Genomic DNA, 18,912 nt, shown 5'->3' on the forward strand with positions numbered 1-18,912 from the left:
AAAGAAAGAAAAATCATTAAAAAATGAAGCAAGCAAGCGAAAAGATAATAAAAATGAAGGAAAAAAAGAATAGAGGAGAGAGAGAAAGAAAGGAAGAGAAAGAAAAGAAAAATTAACAAGAAAATGAAAAAAGTGAAGAAAAAAGAAGAAAGAAACAAAGAAATAAACAAAGAAAGCAAGAGTGCATAACATGAAACCAACAGGAAAATAAAAGAAAAAGAAAAAATATAAGAAAGAAAGAAGCAAGGCAGAAAGAAAAGAAGAACAGAAAGACACAAGAAAAAACCAAATAAGAACAGAAAGAAAGCAAAAAGAGAAAGAAGGAAGACAGAAAGCAACAAAAAAATTTAAAAGAAAAAAAAAAGATAAGAGTGAAGAATGAAGAAAGCAAGCTAAAAGAAATCAACACGAAAATGAACAAAGCAAAGAAATAGAAAAGATGAAAAAAAGACTCAATAACTTGAAACCGAGAAGAAAAATGAAAAAAAAGAAATGAAGAAGAAAGCAGCAAGAAACAATTAAAAAAAAAACACAAAAGAGAAAATATTCAAAAATGAAGAAAGAAAGAAAAAAACAAAAAGATAATAAAAATGAAAGAAAGGAAGGAAGAAAAAAAGAAAGACTAAAACATGAAACCAACAAGAAAATGAATTTTAAGAAAAGTCAAAAAAGGAAGAAAGAATGAAACAAGGAAGAAAGAAAATGACAGAAAGAAAGACACGAGAAAAAATAAAAGAACAAGAGAAACAAAGAAAGCAGAAAAAGAAAGACGAAAGACAGAAAGCAACAACAAAAAAATAAGGTTAAAAAATGAAGAAGGAAAGAAAAAAGAAGGAAAGAAAACTAAAAGAAATCAACAAGAAAATTTAAAAAGTGAAGAAAAAGCAGAAAGAAAGACTAAGTAACGTGAAACAAAAAAAAATTTAAAAAAAAGAGGAAAGAAAGAACCAAAAAAGAAAGAAAAAAGAAAACAAAGACACAAGAAAGAATAAAAGAAGAAAAGAAAGAAAGAATAAAGCAAGCAAGAAAAAAATAGGAAAAAGAAAGAAAAAAGATAAAAGATTGAAGAAAGAAAGAAAGCTAAAAGAAATCAAGGAGAAAATGAAACCCTTGTGCCACTGCGGGACCTTGTGCAGCCAAGGAGAGCATTGTGAGAGTGCGGGGCCAGGGAACCAAGGCACCATTGGGACCTTGTGGGGCCTCCTGGACTCAAGGGACCATTGCCACACTGGGGGGGCCTCCTGGAATGAAGGGTCCATGGTGCCACTGCAGAGCCAAGGACACCATGGTTACACTGCGGGGCCCATGGAACCAAGGCACCATTGGGACACCCCGTGGCCTCATCCTCTGGAATTCCAACACATCTGAGGGATGGCAGCACCTGCAGGCAGCACGGAAGGATTCTGGGGAGAGCCTTTGATCCCTGCTCCAAAGGAAATCAGAGAAAGAGCCCTGCTCAGATCAAGGCACCTTTTCCTTTCCTTTTCCTTTTCCTTTTCCTTTCCTTTCCTTTTCCTTTCCTTTCCTTTTCCTTCCTTTCCTTCTCCTTCTCCTTTCCTTTCCCTTTTCCCTTCCCTTTCCCTTTTCCTTTTCCTTTCCTGGTGTAAACTGTTGACCTGCCTGTAAGGTGCAGCAAAAGCTTTGCAGGGTTTGGTTCAAGGTCCCCAAGGTTGGAACAGGGAAGTGTTCGAGTCCCTTCTAAGAGAAGGCTTGGAGTCTTTGTGCCATGACTGCCTGGCATCCATGGAACAAGTGTGTTCTGGCAGACTCTGGGACCTCGAGAGCAATCCCATGCAGGAGCCAGCACTGGCCCTGCACCCTGGTGGGAGCAGCGTGGTACGGATGGGAAACGGGCAGCTGGGTGTGCAGTGGGAACCTCGAGCCAGCTCATAGAAGGCCAGGCTTTAGCTTTGAACACAGCAGCACAAAAAGCAGAATGAATGACCTTGCCTAGAAATCCCTGAAGGACAAAGGGTGACCATATGGACTGATTTGAACTCTGGGTTTGGAATAATACACGCCCAGGGAGCCACATGGAAGGAAAGGGCACAGAGGTCTCCAGTGAGTACAAAAAGAAATCAGTCCCCTACTGCAGAGTGTGCCAAAGCCAAAAGAAGTGGCCCTGCTGCCCTTGTAAAGCCCATGGGTTTGGAGACTCCCCAGGTAATCCAGGGAATCCACTGGCTGACCAAACAGCTCAAGAGGGTGCTGCAAAAGCTCTCCTTGCACTAATACCTAGCAAAAACTGGAATGTTCTGCAACAACAACCAGATTCCAGTGATCAGGACAGGCAGTCAGCCCCAGCAGCAGCAGCAGCTACGGAAAATGCCAGCAGGTGATTGGTAACCCCGTGTGGGCAGGTAATTGTAGCTCCACAATTAATGTAGAATGGAACTAAAACATCAGGAAACACATGAGGAAATGGAGAATCTGGTGGCCAGTTTACAAAGGCATCTAGTAAGCAGAAAAATGGCAAAAAATGATAGATCAGTTGTTGAGAAAGATGGGATTGGTTTTGAAGGAAGAAGGCTGCCTCCAGGGCTGGTTAAATGGGAATCACCAGGTGATTTTGGCCAACTGATTTTGCAGAAGTGCCCAGGCAGAAGGGGGACTGGCACATTTTGGCATTGGTGGATCCTTTTTCTGGATGGCCAGAAGCTTTCCCATGTGGCACCAACAAGACAAGGGAAGGCTCAGAAGTTTGGCTGAAATGAATATTTCATAGCACTGGGACTAACTCTTGTAAGCCTTAAAAGGTGCATGGTTCTCAACAGATCACTGAGGCTGGACTCGCCTGTACATCCTTTCCAACCAGGAGATGCGGTGTGCACCAGAACCTGGAATTTTGGAACAATCCAGCCAAAGTGGAAGGGACCATCTCAAGTCCTCCTGGTAACCTACCCTGCACTCAAGGTAGAAGGAATCCAACTCGGGGTTCATCACATGTGGGTAAAACCAGCGAGCACACATTAAACACAGCAGAAACAAGACTGACTGACACCGTGGGGTTTGGGGTTTTACATAAATCCTATTGTTTTAGGTATTGAATATGATTTTCTAAGGGGATACTATTTATTGGATCTAGATGAAGATGATCAATAATTGTGTATCTATAATAATAATAGAAACGATGTTCCTGACTTCTGGGAAGGGAAATGCGGTTTTCAAAGTCAGTGCAAGATGTTGGCAGATGACAGAATGTAACCCCTGTAACAGCTTGTTTGCCAACACCAACCTCTGCAGAAAATCCAGTTCCGTGGGGAGCTTCAGTCAGCAATTTGACAAAAATCTGGGAACGCGTGTGGGAAGGAAATAGCACCCAGGGCACCTGGACAGGGATGGAAGGAGAATATTCCTTACCATGGACACATCAGAACAATAGTGCTGAGAATTGTAACATCTCCAAAGCGGATCTGGAAATTACCTCAGGAAATATTGATCAGCTGACAGATTGCACTGATACCCCCTGGGGCTGTCAAATTCCAGCAGTATGGAATCGCCCTCAGACAGGACACTGGGAATGTTTCCAGCCAGTTCAGGGGTGTCTGGGCTGGGAAGGGAGCCCAGGCCTCCCACAGGACCCCTTAGAGGTGGGTATAAAAGATCCTGATTTAACAAGGTCAAGGCCAAAGGATCTGAGGACAAAGGAAAAGTGGGATTGCCCTGGGACAGACACTTGAGCTGTTTGGAATGCTGAGGTCCAGCGGCTCCTGGCTGTGGCCCAGGCTCTGAGGCTGGGCTGTGTTTGTAGAAATGATTCTGCCTTTCTCAGGGACACCTGGGCTGAGCCAACAAACAACGAGCCTTGGAGAGGCACAGAGTGTCAGCAGGACACGGTCAGATCCTTAGGAGCCCCAGGATGGGTGGGAAGGGATGGAATTTGGAGCACACGTTTGCCCCTGGGAGAATCAGGAGCACCATGGACACTGGGGGTATGAACGTTCCGTCCCTCGTGCAAGGAGTCACCACTGGGAACCCGACTGTGGGGAAAGGTTAAAGGGGATGGAACTGGGAAACATCCCAGTGCGGGAACTCCAGCGGGATGGATTTTAGAATCCATCTCTGCTCCGCAAAGATCTGCCTTTAGGAACAGACCAGCCCCACACCATTGGGCTCTGCAGATGGGAACTTCAGTGAATGCAGCTCCTTTGGGGTTTGCTGAAATAAAGGAACAATTGCCAGCCCCAGCTAAAATGACCTTCCAGAGCAGATTGGCTTTAGCCCCATTGCTGCTACATGGACAGGGAGTGTGTGGATTCTTGAACTGAAACAGCAACACTTGTTGTGTGCACATTCCAAATGTGATGCTGGGTTGGATGATCAGGTAGAGAGGATAAAATCGGCTGCTGCATCCAGCAGGGAATTAAGGGGAGGGTTAGACAGTAACTGTTTGGATAAAATATTTAGAGGACTTGGATTTTCCCTGACTGATGGTTGGCCTCACTTTTGCAAAGTCTAACTGGGATCACAGCACTACTTGTGCTTATGACACTTGCTTTGAGCTGTGTAAAGAACATGGTTGTGAAAGCAGCTGAGGAACTCGTGGGATGTGAGTAAAGGAGCAGAGTGAGGCTTCTGAAGGCTTGAAGGGAAGAGAAGCTTCCCAACCCTCCAAGGGGGGAAATTTGCCAGATGAAAAACCGTTTGCACCTGGTGGGTTCATACAATGCTTCTTCTCCAAAAGCCACTGGCCATGGAACCGCCCAAGGCTGATTCTGTAGGCAGCAACCAGCCCAGGTGTGCCAACTTTCACCAGTTCACCGGGCAGTCAGGGCTGGCTTTGGGGTCAGCGACCACCAGGGACCCCCAAAGAGACGCCCAGGGCAGAAGAAGGGATGTGCAAAGGGGTGGGGGAAATCTGCAATGATTTTGGGGCAATGATGATCGTGTGTGTGTTTCTTGTGGGACAATCTGGGAATGTGTCTGTGAAACACAGTCTGCAAACAGGAACATTCCTGAACTCGGCACACACGGCTTTGGGAGGGGCTCTCCCCTCGTGCATCCGGCCCAATAAAGAATGCTGCTGCTTCGTGCTGCGCTGGTGCTGAGGAGGTTTTGTTTCACTGAAGTTTTGGTAACACCTCTGTGCCTGTGTCACAGACCCACAGAGCAGCTGTGATGTCAGAAAGGGGCTGTGTGACATCACAGAGTGGGCTGTGACATCACAGGGTATTGGTGTGACATCACAGAGAGGGCTGGGCCATCCCAGAAGAGGCTGTGACATCACAGAGTGGGTTGTGACATCACAGGGTGGCTGTATGACATCATAGAGTCTACTGTGACATCATGGAGCAGCTCTGTGACATCACAGAGTGGTGCTGTGACATCAGAGAGTGGGTTGTGACATCACACAGGTGGCTTATGACATCATAGAGTCAGCTGGGACATCACAGAGAAAGCTGTGTGATGTCACAGAGAGGACTGTGACATCACAGAGTGGCTATGACATCACAGGGTGGCTGTGTGACATCACAGAGTGAGCTGTGACATTGCAGATATGGCTGTGATATCACAGGGCAGAGGTCTGACATCATAGAGCAGACTATGACATCACTGAGTGGTTGTGACATCCCAGGGTGGCTGTGTGACATCCCAGGGTGGCTGTGTGACATCCCAGGGGGTTGGATGCCATGGCAACCCTCAGCAGTTCCAGTTCCCTTGGAAACCCCCCCAGGACCCATTGCTGCAGTCAGGCTCCGTGGCCACTTGCCCGCAGAGCTGTGGCTGCCCTCGGCTGCCATGGCAGCCCTCAGGACAGAGCGGTGCCGGGGCTGGTGCCAGCTACAATTGCAGTGACACTCGCTGATGCCCTCAGGTGCCACGGCAGCGGCCACAGGGACCCGTTCCTCACTTTGGTGCCACGGACACCAACGCTTGGCCCCGCTGCCATGGGCATTGGCACGCTCACCTGCACTCAGGGCCCGTGGCCGGGCACTGCTGCCATGGACACGGGCACGGAGCCCTGGGCCACAGGCGGCTGCCGTGGCCACCAGCCCAAGGTCCCGTGGCCAGGGCCGGGGCCATGGAAAGGAACCCGTGGAGCCGTGCTGATGCTGGGTGGCCATGGGGTGCTGCTGTGGGCTGGGCCAGAGGGAATTTCCTTGCCAGCCCTTTCTCTGGGGCTGTGTTTGGCTCTGTGCTGAGCACAGCGTTGCTCACACTGAGATGGTTTTGTTCTTGCTGAGCTTGCACAGAGCCAAGGCCTTTCCTGCCCCTCGTCCGGCCACGCTGGCGAGGGGCTGGGGGTGCGGGGGAGCTTGGCAGGGGTCACAGCCAGGACAGCTGACCCCAACTGACCCCAGGCATATCCCAGACCACAGGACATCATGGCCAGTGTATAAAGTGGGGGGAACAAGGAGGAAGGGGGGACATTTGGAGTGAGGGTTTTTGTCTTCCCAGGTAACACTCAGGCAGGATGGGGCCCTGTTTTGCTGGTGGGCAGGGTCAGCACCAAAGACACAGACACCAACTGAAGGAATTGTGCAATTTATAGAATGCAAATCTGCAAAAAGTCACAAAAGCATAAGCTCAGCAAAGCACATAATCATTAGCAAAGAATGACAGCAGGAGCAGCTCAGCAATGCCCCCAATCATCCCTGCCAAAGATTGCCTGCAGTGATTAACCAAGATCCAGCCCCAGTTCCCCTCAGACTTTACCATCACCCAGAGCCACCCATCAGCTGGGGGAAGCTGTCCCAGCCAAGGACTGGAGAGCCACTCCCGGACACTGGGAATTCCTGCAGCTGCCTCCAGCCACAGCTCAGGCTCCAACCCCGCTGGGAGAGGGCCCAGCTTTGACAGTGCTGGAGAAACAAACTGACAGCACTTCTAGTGCGGGAACATCTGCTTTCATCCTCCTCTTGGCTTCCTCCTAAGCCTGGCCAGGGCTCAAGGAGGAGCCAAGGCAGCTGACTTTGACCATACAGCCCCAAACAAGGCCAGATGTGGGATTTCATGGCCTTGTCCCAGCCGCCCGCAGTGCCCAGGCCGTGCTGGCCGTGCTCAGAGCTGGGCCCAAAGCTGCCCAGCATTGCTGCCTTTGGGAGCAGAGCAGCAGGGCAGGACATGTGCCCAGCCTGCAGCCAGCCATGGCACAGCCACCTCCTCAGCAGCTGCCCAGAGCCCAAAAGCAGCTTGGCAGCCACTGAAGAATTCCCTGCAGCCGCCCCAGCAAAGGGGGAACCTTTGGTGCCCGGCCAGGCCGTGCCATGCCCAGCTCTGGCAGCATCCCCCTGCCTCTGGACTCACCTGCACACTGGCCGTGGAGCGTGTCTTTGGAGAAGGTGCCACAATCAAAGGCCATCATCTTCAGCTGCCGCTGGCCAGCTCCAGGAAGAGGTTGTCATCCTTGAGCTCGTCCTTGGTGGCTCCAGCAGCAGCAGCCCCACCTGCTACAGCTTCTCCAGGGGCTCCTTCTCCTTCCCTGGGGCCACACCAGGCTCTCAGAGTTCTGCCCAGGGCCCCAGCCATCAATGAACCAGACAAGCAAAACCAGGGGGGATGGTGGCCACCAGTGCTTGCCAGAGCAGGCCTCCAGCTCAGCTGCAGCCCAAGAGCTGCGTGTTCCCTTCTGATGCTCCCTGCTCACAGCTACAGGCAGGACAAAAGAGTCTGCTTTGCTTTGCCACTGATTGCCAAGAGATGGGTGGGGCTGTTCCCTGCCAGGCCCCTGGATCACACTGTGCCCGTGGGGCTCTGCCATCCTCTAGGGCACATGAACACCCTGCAGCCAAGGCTCACGGAAGAGCTCTTCCAAGGACGGCCTGGCCAAGGGCTGCATGGACAAGCACCTCTTCAGAACATCCTGGCACTCTGGGCACAGAAAGCAGAAACCACCAGGCAGCTGCAGAAGGATCCCACCCGCTTTGCCCCCCGTTCCCGTGCCCAGGCCATGCTGGCTGTGCCCAGAGCTGTGCCTAAACTTGCCCACGCATTCTGTGCTTTGGAGGGCAGCAGGAGAGCAGGACATGTGCCACCTGCTCAGAGCTGCCAGAGCGGGATGCTCCTGAGCCTGCTGCTCTCTTCTTTTTCTTTTTCTATTATATTCTTGTTGGCTTCATGTTGTCTCATCTTTCTTTCTTCTTTTCTTTTTTCTTCTCGTTTTTCATTTTCCGTGTTGATTTCTTGTCTTTTGATTTTCTTTCTTTTTTTTTTTAATTGTTATTGTCTTTTTGCTTTTTTATTCCTTTTTTCTTCATTTTTTAATGGTGTGGTTTTTGTTTTTTAGTTTTTATTGTTTCTTGGTTTTTTGTTCTTTCTTTCATTTTTCCCATTTTTTCTTGTTTGTTTCATGTTATTGAATCTTTCCTTCTTTCTTTCATCTTTTTTTCTTCAATTTTTTCATTTTCTTGTGGATTTCTTTTAGCTTTCTTTCTTCATTCTTTTATCTTTTTTCTTTCTTTTCCCTATTTTTTCATTGGTTTCTGTCTTCCTCCTTTCTTTCTTTTTTCTTTAATTTTTTCTTGTGTCTTTCTTTTTTTTGTTTTTTCTCTCTTTTTGATTCTTTCTTTCCTCTTTTTTTTTTTCTTTTATTTTCTTGTTGGTTTCATGCTATTTACTCTTCCTTTCGTTGTGTGTTTGTTTCTTCTTTTCTCTTTCCTTTTTTCTGTCTTTTTACTTTCTTTGTGTCTTCATTTTTTATGGTTTTTCTCTTTTTTTCTGTTTTTGTTGCTTGTTGCTTTCTTCCATTCTTTTTATTTTTCTCTTTTTGCTTTCTTCTTCCTTTTTTTTCTTTTTTGTTGCTTTTTGTCTTTCTTCTTTCTTTCCTTTTTCCTTGCTTCTTTCTTCTTTCTTTCCTTTTTCCTTGCTTTCTTTCTGCTTTCTTTCGTCTTCTGTCTTTCTTTCTCTTCTTTTTTATCTTTCTTCCTTGTTTCTTTCTTTTCTTCTTCTTTTTTTTGTATTTTTTTTTGTATTTCCTTGTTGGTTTCATGCTATTTAGTCTTTCTTTCTTCTTTGTTTCTTCTTTTCTTTTTCCTGCCCTTTTTTCTTTTTCTTGTTCATTTCTGTCTTTTTATTTTCTTCCTTTCTTTCTTATTTTCTTCCTTTCATTTTTATTATCTTTTTGCTTGCTTGCTCTCTTCATTTTTTAATGATTTTTCTTTATTTTTTTTTTAATTTTTCTCTTGTTGATTTCTTCTTTCTTTTTTTCATTTTTCTTGTTGGTTTCATGTCATTGACTATTTTTCTTTCTTCTCTTCTTTGTCTTCGCTTTTTTCATTTTCTTACTGATTTCTGTCTTTTCAATTCCTTTTCCATCCATCCTTCCTTCCTTCCTTCCTTCCTTCCTTCCTTCCTTCCTTCCTTCCTTCCGAATTCCTTCCGAATTCCTTCCGAATTCCTTCCTTCCTTCCGAATTCCTTCCTTCCTTCCTTCCTTCCGAATTCCTTCCGAATTCCTTCCCTCCCTCCCTCCCTTGCTGCTTCTCACCCCATTGAAGGGTTCCAAAGAAGCCAGATGCCCTCCTAATTGGGGTCCTCTCACCCTCCCAAAATGTGGGGACTTCACCTCAGACCCCCAAATTGCAGGGGGCTTTATGGCACCTTCCCCAAATTCACTGCAACCTCCCAGAAGCCACGTAGAGGCCCCAAAATTGTCAAAAAGTAGCAGGAGCCTCCCCAAAAGCAGCTCCTGCTTTCCCTTCCTGAAGTGCCCCACTCCAAGTGGCAAAACCACCCCATCCCTCCCACACTCCATCCTACCCCAAAATATCACCCCCATCCCATCACACCCCACCCCCCCATCTCCATCCCACCCCCATCCCATCCCGTCCCGTCCTATCCCATCCCATCCCATCCCATCCCATCCCATCCCATCCCATCCCATCCCACCCCTCCTGGACACCAATTCCCCTTCTGTGCTTCCTGACTCCCCACAGCCGGGCCTTGGGGCTGACGGATCGAGCCATTTGGGGCTGCCATCGACACATTGGGGCTGGCACTGGGTTCATTGGAGGCACCCGCTCAATCCCTCCATCCCAAATGGGAGCTTGGAACATCTCCTGAGCCCTTGCTGTGCCCATGGGCTCACCTCAAGTCCCAAAATGAGAGCCAGGGCCCCAAAGCCCATTCAGAACCTCTCAACATTGCCAGAAACAGCAGCATCCTTCCCAAAATGGGCTCCCTGCCAATAGGTGCCCCTTCCAAGTACCAGAGCCCCCCTCTCAGAACCCCTCCCGAAGCATTGGGGGCACCCCAAAACTGCCTCAGGAACGGGACATACCCTGAAATCCCTTCAGGAATGTGGGATAGCCCAGAACCCACTGAGCAACGGGGTCCCCCCGGCCTCATCATGCGCAGCCTTCAGCTGTCTCAGGCAGAGCCCATCCCGCCCTCAGCAGCCCCAGCCCAGCCCAGCCCAGCCCTCGTGGGCAGGAAGCCCCAATGGCCGAGCCGGCCTGGGACACTTGCAGGGATGCGGGGGCAGCCGCAGCTTCTGGGGCCAGCCTGTGCCAGGCCCTGAGCGCCCTGCCAGGGAACCATTGCTGCCCCACATCCCATCTCAGCCTGCCCTCGGGCAGCGGGAAGCCGTTCCCTGGGGCCCGGCCCCGCAGGCCCTTGGCAAGAGTCTCTCTCAGCCAGCAATTGCTGCTCCTCCCTGCTGCGGGGCCCAAGCTGCAAGTTGATTTTCTGCCGCTGGCCCCGGCCCAGCCCCGAGCCAGGGCCAGCACCTTGCCCTGCAGCTCTGCGGGCGCTGCCTTTGTGCGGCCGCAGCGCAGCGGCCGCAGCTCGGAGCTGCCCTTTGTGTCCCCGCCGGCAGCTGGCAGAGCTGGCGGGGCCGGGCCAGGGCCGGGCCAGCCCCGGCCTTCCCGGCTCTGGGACACAGCGGCGGCAGCCCCAGCCTTCCAGCCCTGCACACGCTCCCACACAAGCCTCCAGAGCCGCGGCCACGCAACGCAACTGACCGGCCGCTGACCCCCCAGCCTGGCCTGATGGCCATTCCTCTGCCCACACCTCGGCCAAGCTCCCCTTGGCCACCTCCTGAGCCACAATGCCACAGACAAGTGGCACATACAGCTACAGAGCTCTGCCCAGAGCTGGCAGGGAACGTTCATTCAACAGAAAAACCACCAAGAAAAAGAGAACTGCCCCCAGCAGAGCTGTTCCCTCCTGCAGTAGTTACACCTGCACACCCACAGCGCCTGAGACTGCAAGCAATGAGCATTCCCTGGGCACATGTGCAGCCCAAGCAAGCTCGAGGACAGCCTTGCAGCAGGACTGCTCTCAGCTGAGCCAAAAAGGCCCCTCTGGCAGCTGCAGGGCCATTGCAAAGGGCAAGGGCCAGAGCCTGGGCCCACAGGGGAGGAAAGGGCTCTGAATTCCCCTGCCCTGGCACCTCAACCCTGTTCCCAGGCTGCTTCCCACACCTCTGGATTCCTCTGCAGGACTGCGGAAAGCTGAGAGGCAGCTCTGGCTTCTCCACTTTTCATGTGCTAAAGCTGCCTGGCAGAAGAAATGGAGGGACAGCTCTGGTGGCACAATCCCTCCCGGCCCAGGGCACAGCCCTGGGAAGGTCCTTCTGTGCCGAGGCTTTGCTGCGGCCAAGGAAAGCTCCTGGCTCAGGGTCACCTTTCCTGCTGGGCCAGACCCCCCCGAGTGGCCCAGCAGCAGCAGAGAATTCCAGCACAGCCCCGGCACGGGCAGGGCGGCCCTGGGCGGGCTGCGGGAGCCGGCAGCGCCTGAGCTCAGAGCAGCTGAGCCCGGGGGCTCTTGGCCAAGGCCGAGGCCCAGCGAGCATTTCTCAGCTCGCAGGGCGGCCTGGAAAGGTGCTGGGGGGGATAATTCACCCCCCAGTGTGGTCCCAGTGGCTCCCAGTATTTCCATGTCCGTGCTCCCAGCCCTGATCCCTGGGGATGGGAATGTCCCGCTCCCTTCCCGGGGCAGGCTCACACCTGAGCCAGGTGTGCAGGGCAGGACCTTGCCCTGAGCCCAAGCCCTGTCCCCCCCTGCAGGATCTGCTTCCCATCGGCCTCTTCCTCCTGCGGCCCCAAGCCCAGCTCGGTGCTGAACGAAGGGCGCTGGGCCGGGGTCATCCCCCGGCGGGGGCTGCGCACCCCCTCTGCCCCCTCCCCAAATTCCCTCCCGGGGCAGCAGGGGCAGGCTCAGGAGCCCTGTGGGCAGGGACAAGGGAGTGACACCGGGATAGGAGGGGTCACACACGCTCTGGGGGGACACACACGGCCCCTGGGGACCCCCCCTCACCTTCTCCTGCAGTGCCAGGAGGATGAACCCCAACATGGAACCCCCAACTCTAGGCAGCATCTTGGGGGGTGGGGTCTGGTGGCAGCTTTGGGGTCTGGGGGAGAGGTCACAACTGCCCTAAAACCACCTCACAGCCCCACAGCCACTCCCAGACCCCTCAAACTGCCCCACAGCTCCTGGCTAGGAACCCCCCCAACCACTCCCTGCATCATAAATGACACCAAGATCTACCCAAATTCTCTCCAAGACACACAGCCATGCCAAGATCACTTAAACTCTCTCAGAGACCACCCCAAAAGGCCCCTCCAAGCACCACAAATGCCCTCAAGAGACACAAAAGCCCCTCCCAGTCTCCCAGGGAGCCCCCCAGACCCCCTCCCACCCCCTATGGCACCAACCAGGACAGGCTAGGGGACAGGAACATCCCCAGATGGGGGCAGCTCGGGCACTTCAGCAGCGATTTGGGCACTTTGGGGGGCAGAGCCCAAAGGGGGAGACCCAGGGCAGGGACTGGCACAGGCAACCGGAATTCCTGGAGAACAGATGGGCTCAGATGGACACGTTCTGCCCCCACAACTGTGAGATTGAGGCCTCGTCTGCTCAACCCATGGCATCACAACACCCAAATCCTCCCAAATATTCCCCTGAACCAACCCCAAATTCACCCCCAAATCCTGCTAAAATGGTGCCGCTTTAGATACCTTTGTTTAATTTCTTTATTTCTACCCCAATTATGGTTGTTGTGATGGGATGAAGGAGGAAACTATTTAGGTTGAAAAAGACTTCCAAGATCATCCAGGATTGCTGGGTGGCACCAGAAGAAACAATTGGACAGAGCAGGTGAGAATTTTTGTGCTGTGAAGTCAATAAATCAGCTCTTCCCAATGAATTTCCGATTTCAATCAGAGTCCCGATGGATGTTCCTGCCCCTGCGTTCACCCAGGTGCCTACAGGGATCCAGGAGAATGTGGACAGCACCAGCCAGGGGTCTTCCCAACACGGATCACAGGGAATGTGGGTCACCAGGGCTCTGCCAAACGTGGGTCCTCTGATGGGAGATGGAGCTGGAGCAGAGAACAAAGCTCTTCCCACAGTCAGGGCACTCGCAGGGCTTCCCTTAGTGTTGCCTCCGTTGGTGTTGGGTCAAGTTAGAGCTCTGTGAGAAGCTCTTCCCACACTCGGGACACTCGTAGGGCCTCTCCCCAGTGTGGATGCACTGGGGCTTGACGAGGTGGGAGTTGTACCTGAAGCCCTTCCTGCAGTCAGGGCAGCGGAAGGGCCTCTCATCCGTGTGAATCCGCTGGTGCCGGAGGAGATGGGAGACGCTCTGAAACCTCTTCCCACACTTAGGACACTCATAGGGCCTCTCCCCGGTGTGGATGTGCTGGTGGATGATCAGGTCAGAGCTGTCTCTGAAGCTCTTCCCACACTGGGGACACTCGGGCCTCTCCCCGGTGTGGATGTGCTGGTGGATGATCAGGTCAGAGCTGTCTCTGAAGCTCTTCCCACACTGGGGACACTCGGGCCTCTCCCCGGTGTGGATGTGCTGGTGGATGATCAGGTCAGAGCTGTCTCTGAAGCTCTTCCCACACTGGGGACACTCGTAGGGCCTCTCCCCGGTGTGGATGCGCTGGTGGACAATCAAGTTAGAGCTCCTGGAGAGGCTCTTCCCACACTGGGGACAATCGTAGGGCCTCTCCTCAGTGTGGATGCGCCAGTACCTGACGAGGGTGAAGTTGTACCTGAAGCCCTTCCTGCAGTCGGGACAGCGGAAGGGCCTCTCATCCGTGTGAATCTGCTGGTGCCGGAGGAGAGTGGAGCTGCTCGGAAACCTCTTCCCACATTCCCCACACTCGTAGAGCCTCTCCCCAGTGTGGATCCTCTGGTGGTCAATCAGGTGAGAGCTCCGTCTGAAGCTCTTCCCACATTCCCCACACTTGTGGGGCTTCTCTCCATTGTGAAGCTGCTCATGAACCACCAGCTCTTGGACTTTGTGCTTTTCTTTCATGTGGAATAAACTCATCCTTCTCAACAAGGTCCCCATGGCCAAAATTGGGATTCCACCTCCCAGATTCCCAATATCCAAGGGCTGCTCCCAGACAAACCTGCCAGGACAGACAGATGTGGCTGGCCTTGGCCTCTGGTGGCTGTGTCTCATCTGCCCCTGAAACCCTGGGGCTCAGTGCGGCCCTTCCTCTGGAGACCACTGTGACCCTGCGTGGCCTCGTGGAACCCAGGGGCCATTGTGACCCTGCAGGGCTGGTGACACCAAGGGGACCATTGTGACCCTGTGGCGTTCCATGGAACCAAGGGGCCACTGTGGCACTGCTGGGCCCAAAGAACCGAGGGGCTTTTGTGAAAGGGCAGCTGGGGAGGCCCAGAGTGGGCACCAGGAGAAAGGAATTTCCCTCCCAGGCAGGGCTGGGGTGCAACACATCCCCCAGAAGGAGTCTGGAGCAGCCCAAGGCTTTGTGTGGCCAGGCAGAGCCAGGCAGGACGCAGAGCTGCCAGCAAAGGAAGGGGCCAGCGAGGTGGGGCAGTCGGGGGGATGAGGACAGCCTGCAGGGACAGAGGCGCAGGGCAGGGACACCGTGGGACAGCCTGGGCTGCAGAGGGCAGAGGGATGGGCAGCAGCTGCAAGGCCCTGACAGAGCCAACTTGTGCAGCCCTTTGGCCACGGCTGCTGGCCCTGGCCCTGAGGCCAGGAGGGGACAAGTGACCCCTGCAGCCCTGGGGCCTCAGTGCCTCCTTGTCCCTGCCCTGAAGCCTGGCAGGGGCCGCCCCATGGTGCTGCCCTGGGCACTGCACATCCCCACATCCCAGTGCCCCGGGAAGAGCCCTGAGCACTGAGGGAGGGACAGGATCTGCCTTGCCAGGGGCTGGGGCTCAGGCCTTGGCCCTTTGCACTCATGGAACACAGCCAGCTTTGCTCAGCACCAGAGACACCTTTCCCTTGCTTGTCCCCACCTGCCATCGCTGCCTCCAGAGTTCTGCTCTCACTGGAACCTGGGGACACTTTCACGTGAGTCGTGTCCTGATGGGACCCATTAAAAGTTAAAGAAACTTTGGACTTTGAATCTTTGAGTCCTTGAGAAGTATTTTGAAGACACTCTGAGGGACTGAGTCTGATGTGAACAACACCAAAGGCCCGAGAGGGTCATTAAAGTCCTTGTGCTGCTGCTGTGCTGCTGAGCTGGGCCGGGCTCCTGGCACAGAGGGAACTCTCAAGCTTCTGGCAACCAAGGAGAGCTTCAAAGAGGCAGCTCTACTTAGGAGCAGCTCCTCTGCCAGTCCAGCAGGGCTGAGGGCACTGCCTGCAGGTACCTGGGAGGAGTGATGCCCTGAAGATTTTTGCCTTTTCTTTTATACCCCTGTTACACCTTTTTACAACTTCTGTACTCCTAGTGCTTTTTGCTTACATTCTTAGACTTGTTTGTCAAGCTGAAGACTAAACATTTTAGAAGCTTTGTAGCTAGGGATCAATGTGCCGCAGACCCCAAGGTCCTCTCCAGAACACATTCTGTAAACCAAGATAGAACCATCCAGGGGAAGGTTCCTTGGGGAAGGGGGCTCACTTGAGTCTCTCATTGGGGAATCTTTGACAGATATGCTAATTAGTAAAACCTATCATGTTATACCCAATGTTGGGGGGGAGGAGAGAGAGACAGAGATAGATTCGGCGGGGTGCATCTCGATGCGTATGACCTAGACATGTATACCTAAGGATACTTAAAATAAATACCAAGGTAAAATCCCTTTTCCCCTTCTAACCATGTATGACTCTTGATTTTAAGACCAGGAAAAGGCATCAGTTGCTGGAGACCACGAAGGGACCCTAAAGACCTTGAAACTCGCAGTCTTGGGTTGGAACACTTCTTGCTTTGCTCCTCTCTTTGCCGGCAAATTACAGAGGGGCCAGAGCAACAATCTAAGACTGTGACCAGGATTTTAGGACCAAGCACGGAAAGGCAGAAGCACGGAAAGAGGTGAGTGAAAAGGCGATCAGTACTACTGAGGCTGTGCTAGCACTAGGGAAGGAGATCTCCAAGGTTGTTGGAAAGGTTGGGGGCATAAAAGCCCACAAAAGGGGAAAGCTTAAACTTTTCCCTGGCAAACTGTGGAAAGGAGGGGACGCCCTCCAGGAGCCCAGAGGCTGCACCCTACGCAGCCGCAAGAGAGGCTCAGAGGTTGGTTGGTTGGTTGGTTGGTTGGGACGTTGGGAGTTGTGGGTTCGAATCCTGTTGAGACCAGATTTTTGCGCGCGCGCATTTACTGCTTGCTAAAACTAGTTGCTTTTTAGTATTTTAAAGTGCTGTTTTGAAGTGTTTGTGTAGTAACCTAGATAAACTGCCTGGGAAATTGGAATTCCAAGGCCAGATTGCAGGCTGAATTCCAGAGTTAAGAGCTTTCCTCTGTAAGAGACAGTCTGAAAATCCCTCATCTGCCTCACTATCGTTGCCGAAGACAGCGACTGAACACAGCAGTCCTGGCCTGGCTGAGGTGGGATTGTCTGCCAAGTGTTGCCTACAGGTGTGCCCACTGGGAACTGGTATGCATTCCTGAGGAAAATTAGTGCAGGTCGCAATGGACTGCGCCGTTCTTGCTGCCCAGGCGGGAAGGACTGCGCCGAAGCGGAAAGGAATGACCTGTCCTGTACATCTCTCCGGTACACCTGTCTTGTACGTCTGTCCTGTACCTGCTTCCCAAAGCAACGGACCCCATAACAATGGCTGTAGATTTCCCAACCTCTTGGCCAGTTGCCCCTCGCTTCTGAAAAGGACTATAAAGGGACCTTCTCAAATAACCAAGTCGGAGATCTCCCCATGGAAAGAAGACGAATCTATTGGCGGAAGACCACGAGGACTTCGTCTCATCCGTTGGTAGCTATTGCCCCTCTTTTTCCCCCTCTCTACTTTGTTTTTCTCTCTCTCTCTCTCTCTTACTCTCTTCTATTGCATTACTGTGTTGTGGGCACTTAATAAAGGTGCACTGTTTTGATTAAAACTGAAATCTCTTGTGTCCTTTTACACTCTGAGACCGATAAACGAACCATCACGACCCCCGCTTGCATTAGCGGATCGTGACATTAAACTGGCGTCATGGACAGGATCTGACAGACAGAAGGGGTTGCAAGGTTGTGTGTAGTCTGTAATAGGGGAAGGACGTTTCACTCCAGCTGCACCTAGCCCAACACCCCGAAAAGGGTGAGCGGTGTCTAGAAAGCAAGGGGGGTGACTCGAATTTCCCGCAAACTGCACACGCCTGGGTGAAAAGCACCCCACACTCAGTTGAGGGCTCTGTCTTCAGATTTTTCACAAAAGATCTCTTAGTGTAAAAGGGGGAACTGTGTTTTTTGGTGTGTGTGGGAATTTGGACTGCTTGGTGTAGTGAAGAGACAACCATAAGTAACTTAAGGAGTACCTCCCAAGCAGATTTGGTCTCTTCACCCACCCAGGGAAGTGAAGCTGTGTGTGTCGCAGTGTGTAATTAACTTTTACCTCCCTGTGGTGGTTTTGATCCCTTCATAAAATGACTGAAAACCCTAGTGCAAAAGTTAAAGCTGCGTTTTATGCTCTGCTAGCAAAACACAATGCCCGGCCCTCTCCGGGAGGGGAAGAATGGGCTCAAAATAACTGGTTTAATTTGGATAATGTAACTGATAGAGTATGTTCTTTACAACATGAGACTAGATTTAAATTTGGCCGAAATAAAACCATAATCTGCTCTGTCTTAGGGGCATGCCTTGCAGCGGCTATAGATCATTGCTTAAAGCGATGTACTGAGGAGAAAGCAATCATAGATTCACTTCAAAACCTAGTGGAGATTTTACAGAAACAATTAGGTGAAGAGAAGAATAAAAATCATTTGATAGAGACTGCTTTAAAAGAGGAATATTTTAAGAATTCACAGAATACTGACTCACTAAAAGAGACAGAGGAAAGGGAACTCCTCACATTAACCAAATATACCCCCAGAAAGAACTAATACTAGTAAAAAATTGTGGGGAAAACTGCTGCCCTCGTATGAGACCTCTGATTAAAACAGAATATAATTATATCAATGATGAAGATTTTGAACCGCATATCACCACTAAACAAATACCATACACTGCTGTTGAATTGGCCAGGTTAAAAAAGGAGTATGGGCGGCTCCCCCATGAATCTGAGACGGAATATGTTTTCCGAGTGTCCCTCACTGGAGGAGACCAAATTCAATTAACTGAACAGGAGGCCAGTGGATATTGGGGACATGGAGTTTTCTTGACAACAGGAGACAAACGTGGCACATGGTCCCTGACTCAGCACGCAGCTTTCTGGGCCGGGGGACTCAATCCTTTAGAAAGGGGAGACCCTTTCGCTATAGTTGGTACCCCCGATCAACTTCTAGAAAGCGTCCACAAAGCCGCCTGTCTGAAAATGATCCACAAAAGGAAATTAACTCCTGGATATGAATCCCCGATGCAATTACCTGTGAAACCTGAACTGATGACCCCTTTAATTCAGGGCCTTCCAGAATCACTCAAACCTACAGCAATTGTCCTTCAAAAAACCATAGCAGCTGTAGGTCCCGTAGAAAGGCTGGATAGATTCCTTGGAAACCCGAGCGACCAAACTGGATCTACCGATCCTGGGTTTACTCCATACTCAACCCCCTCTCAGCCTCCAGGTTCACAATCGAATTCACCTGCCGATGATCGCAAAGTTTGGACATGGAG

At 51.5% G+C, this 18,912-nt stretch overlaps 1 protein-coding gene across 1 annotated transcript in view; it reads right to left on the reverse strand.

Annotated features, from left to right (window-relative positions):
* The window catches only part of LOC116435489 (zinc finger protein OZF-like), a 45,538-nt gene that overhangs the window by 12,515 nt on the left and 14,111 nt on the right, over nt 1-18,912 (reverse strand). Inside the window, exon 7 of the mRNA XM_032091823.1 lies at nt 13,442-13,992. Within this exon, the coding sequence (XP_031947714.1) occupies nt 13,442-13,992 (551 nt within the window). The remainder of the gene's footprint in view (nt 1-13,441; nt 13,993-18,912) is intronic.

This window comes from Corvus moneduloides, chromosome 27 (assembly GCF_009650955.1).
Source record: "Corvus moneduloides isolate bCorMon1 chromosome 27, bCorMon1.pri, whole genome shotgun sequence".
Lineage (NCBI taxonomy): Eukaryota > Metazoa > Chordata > Aves > Passeriformes > Corvidae > Corvus > Corvus moneduloides.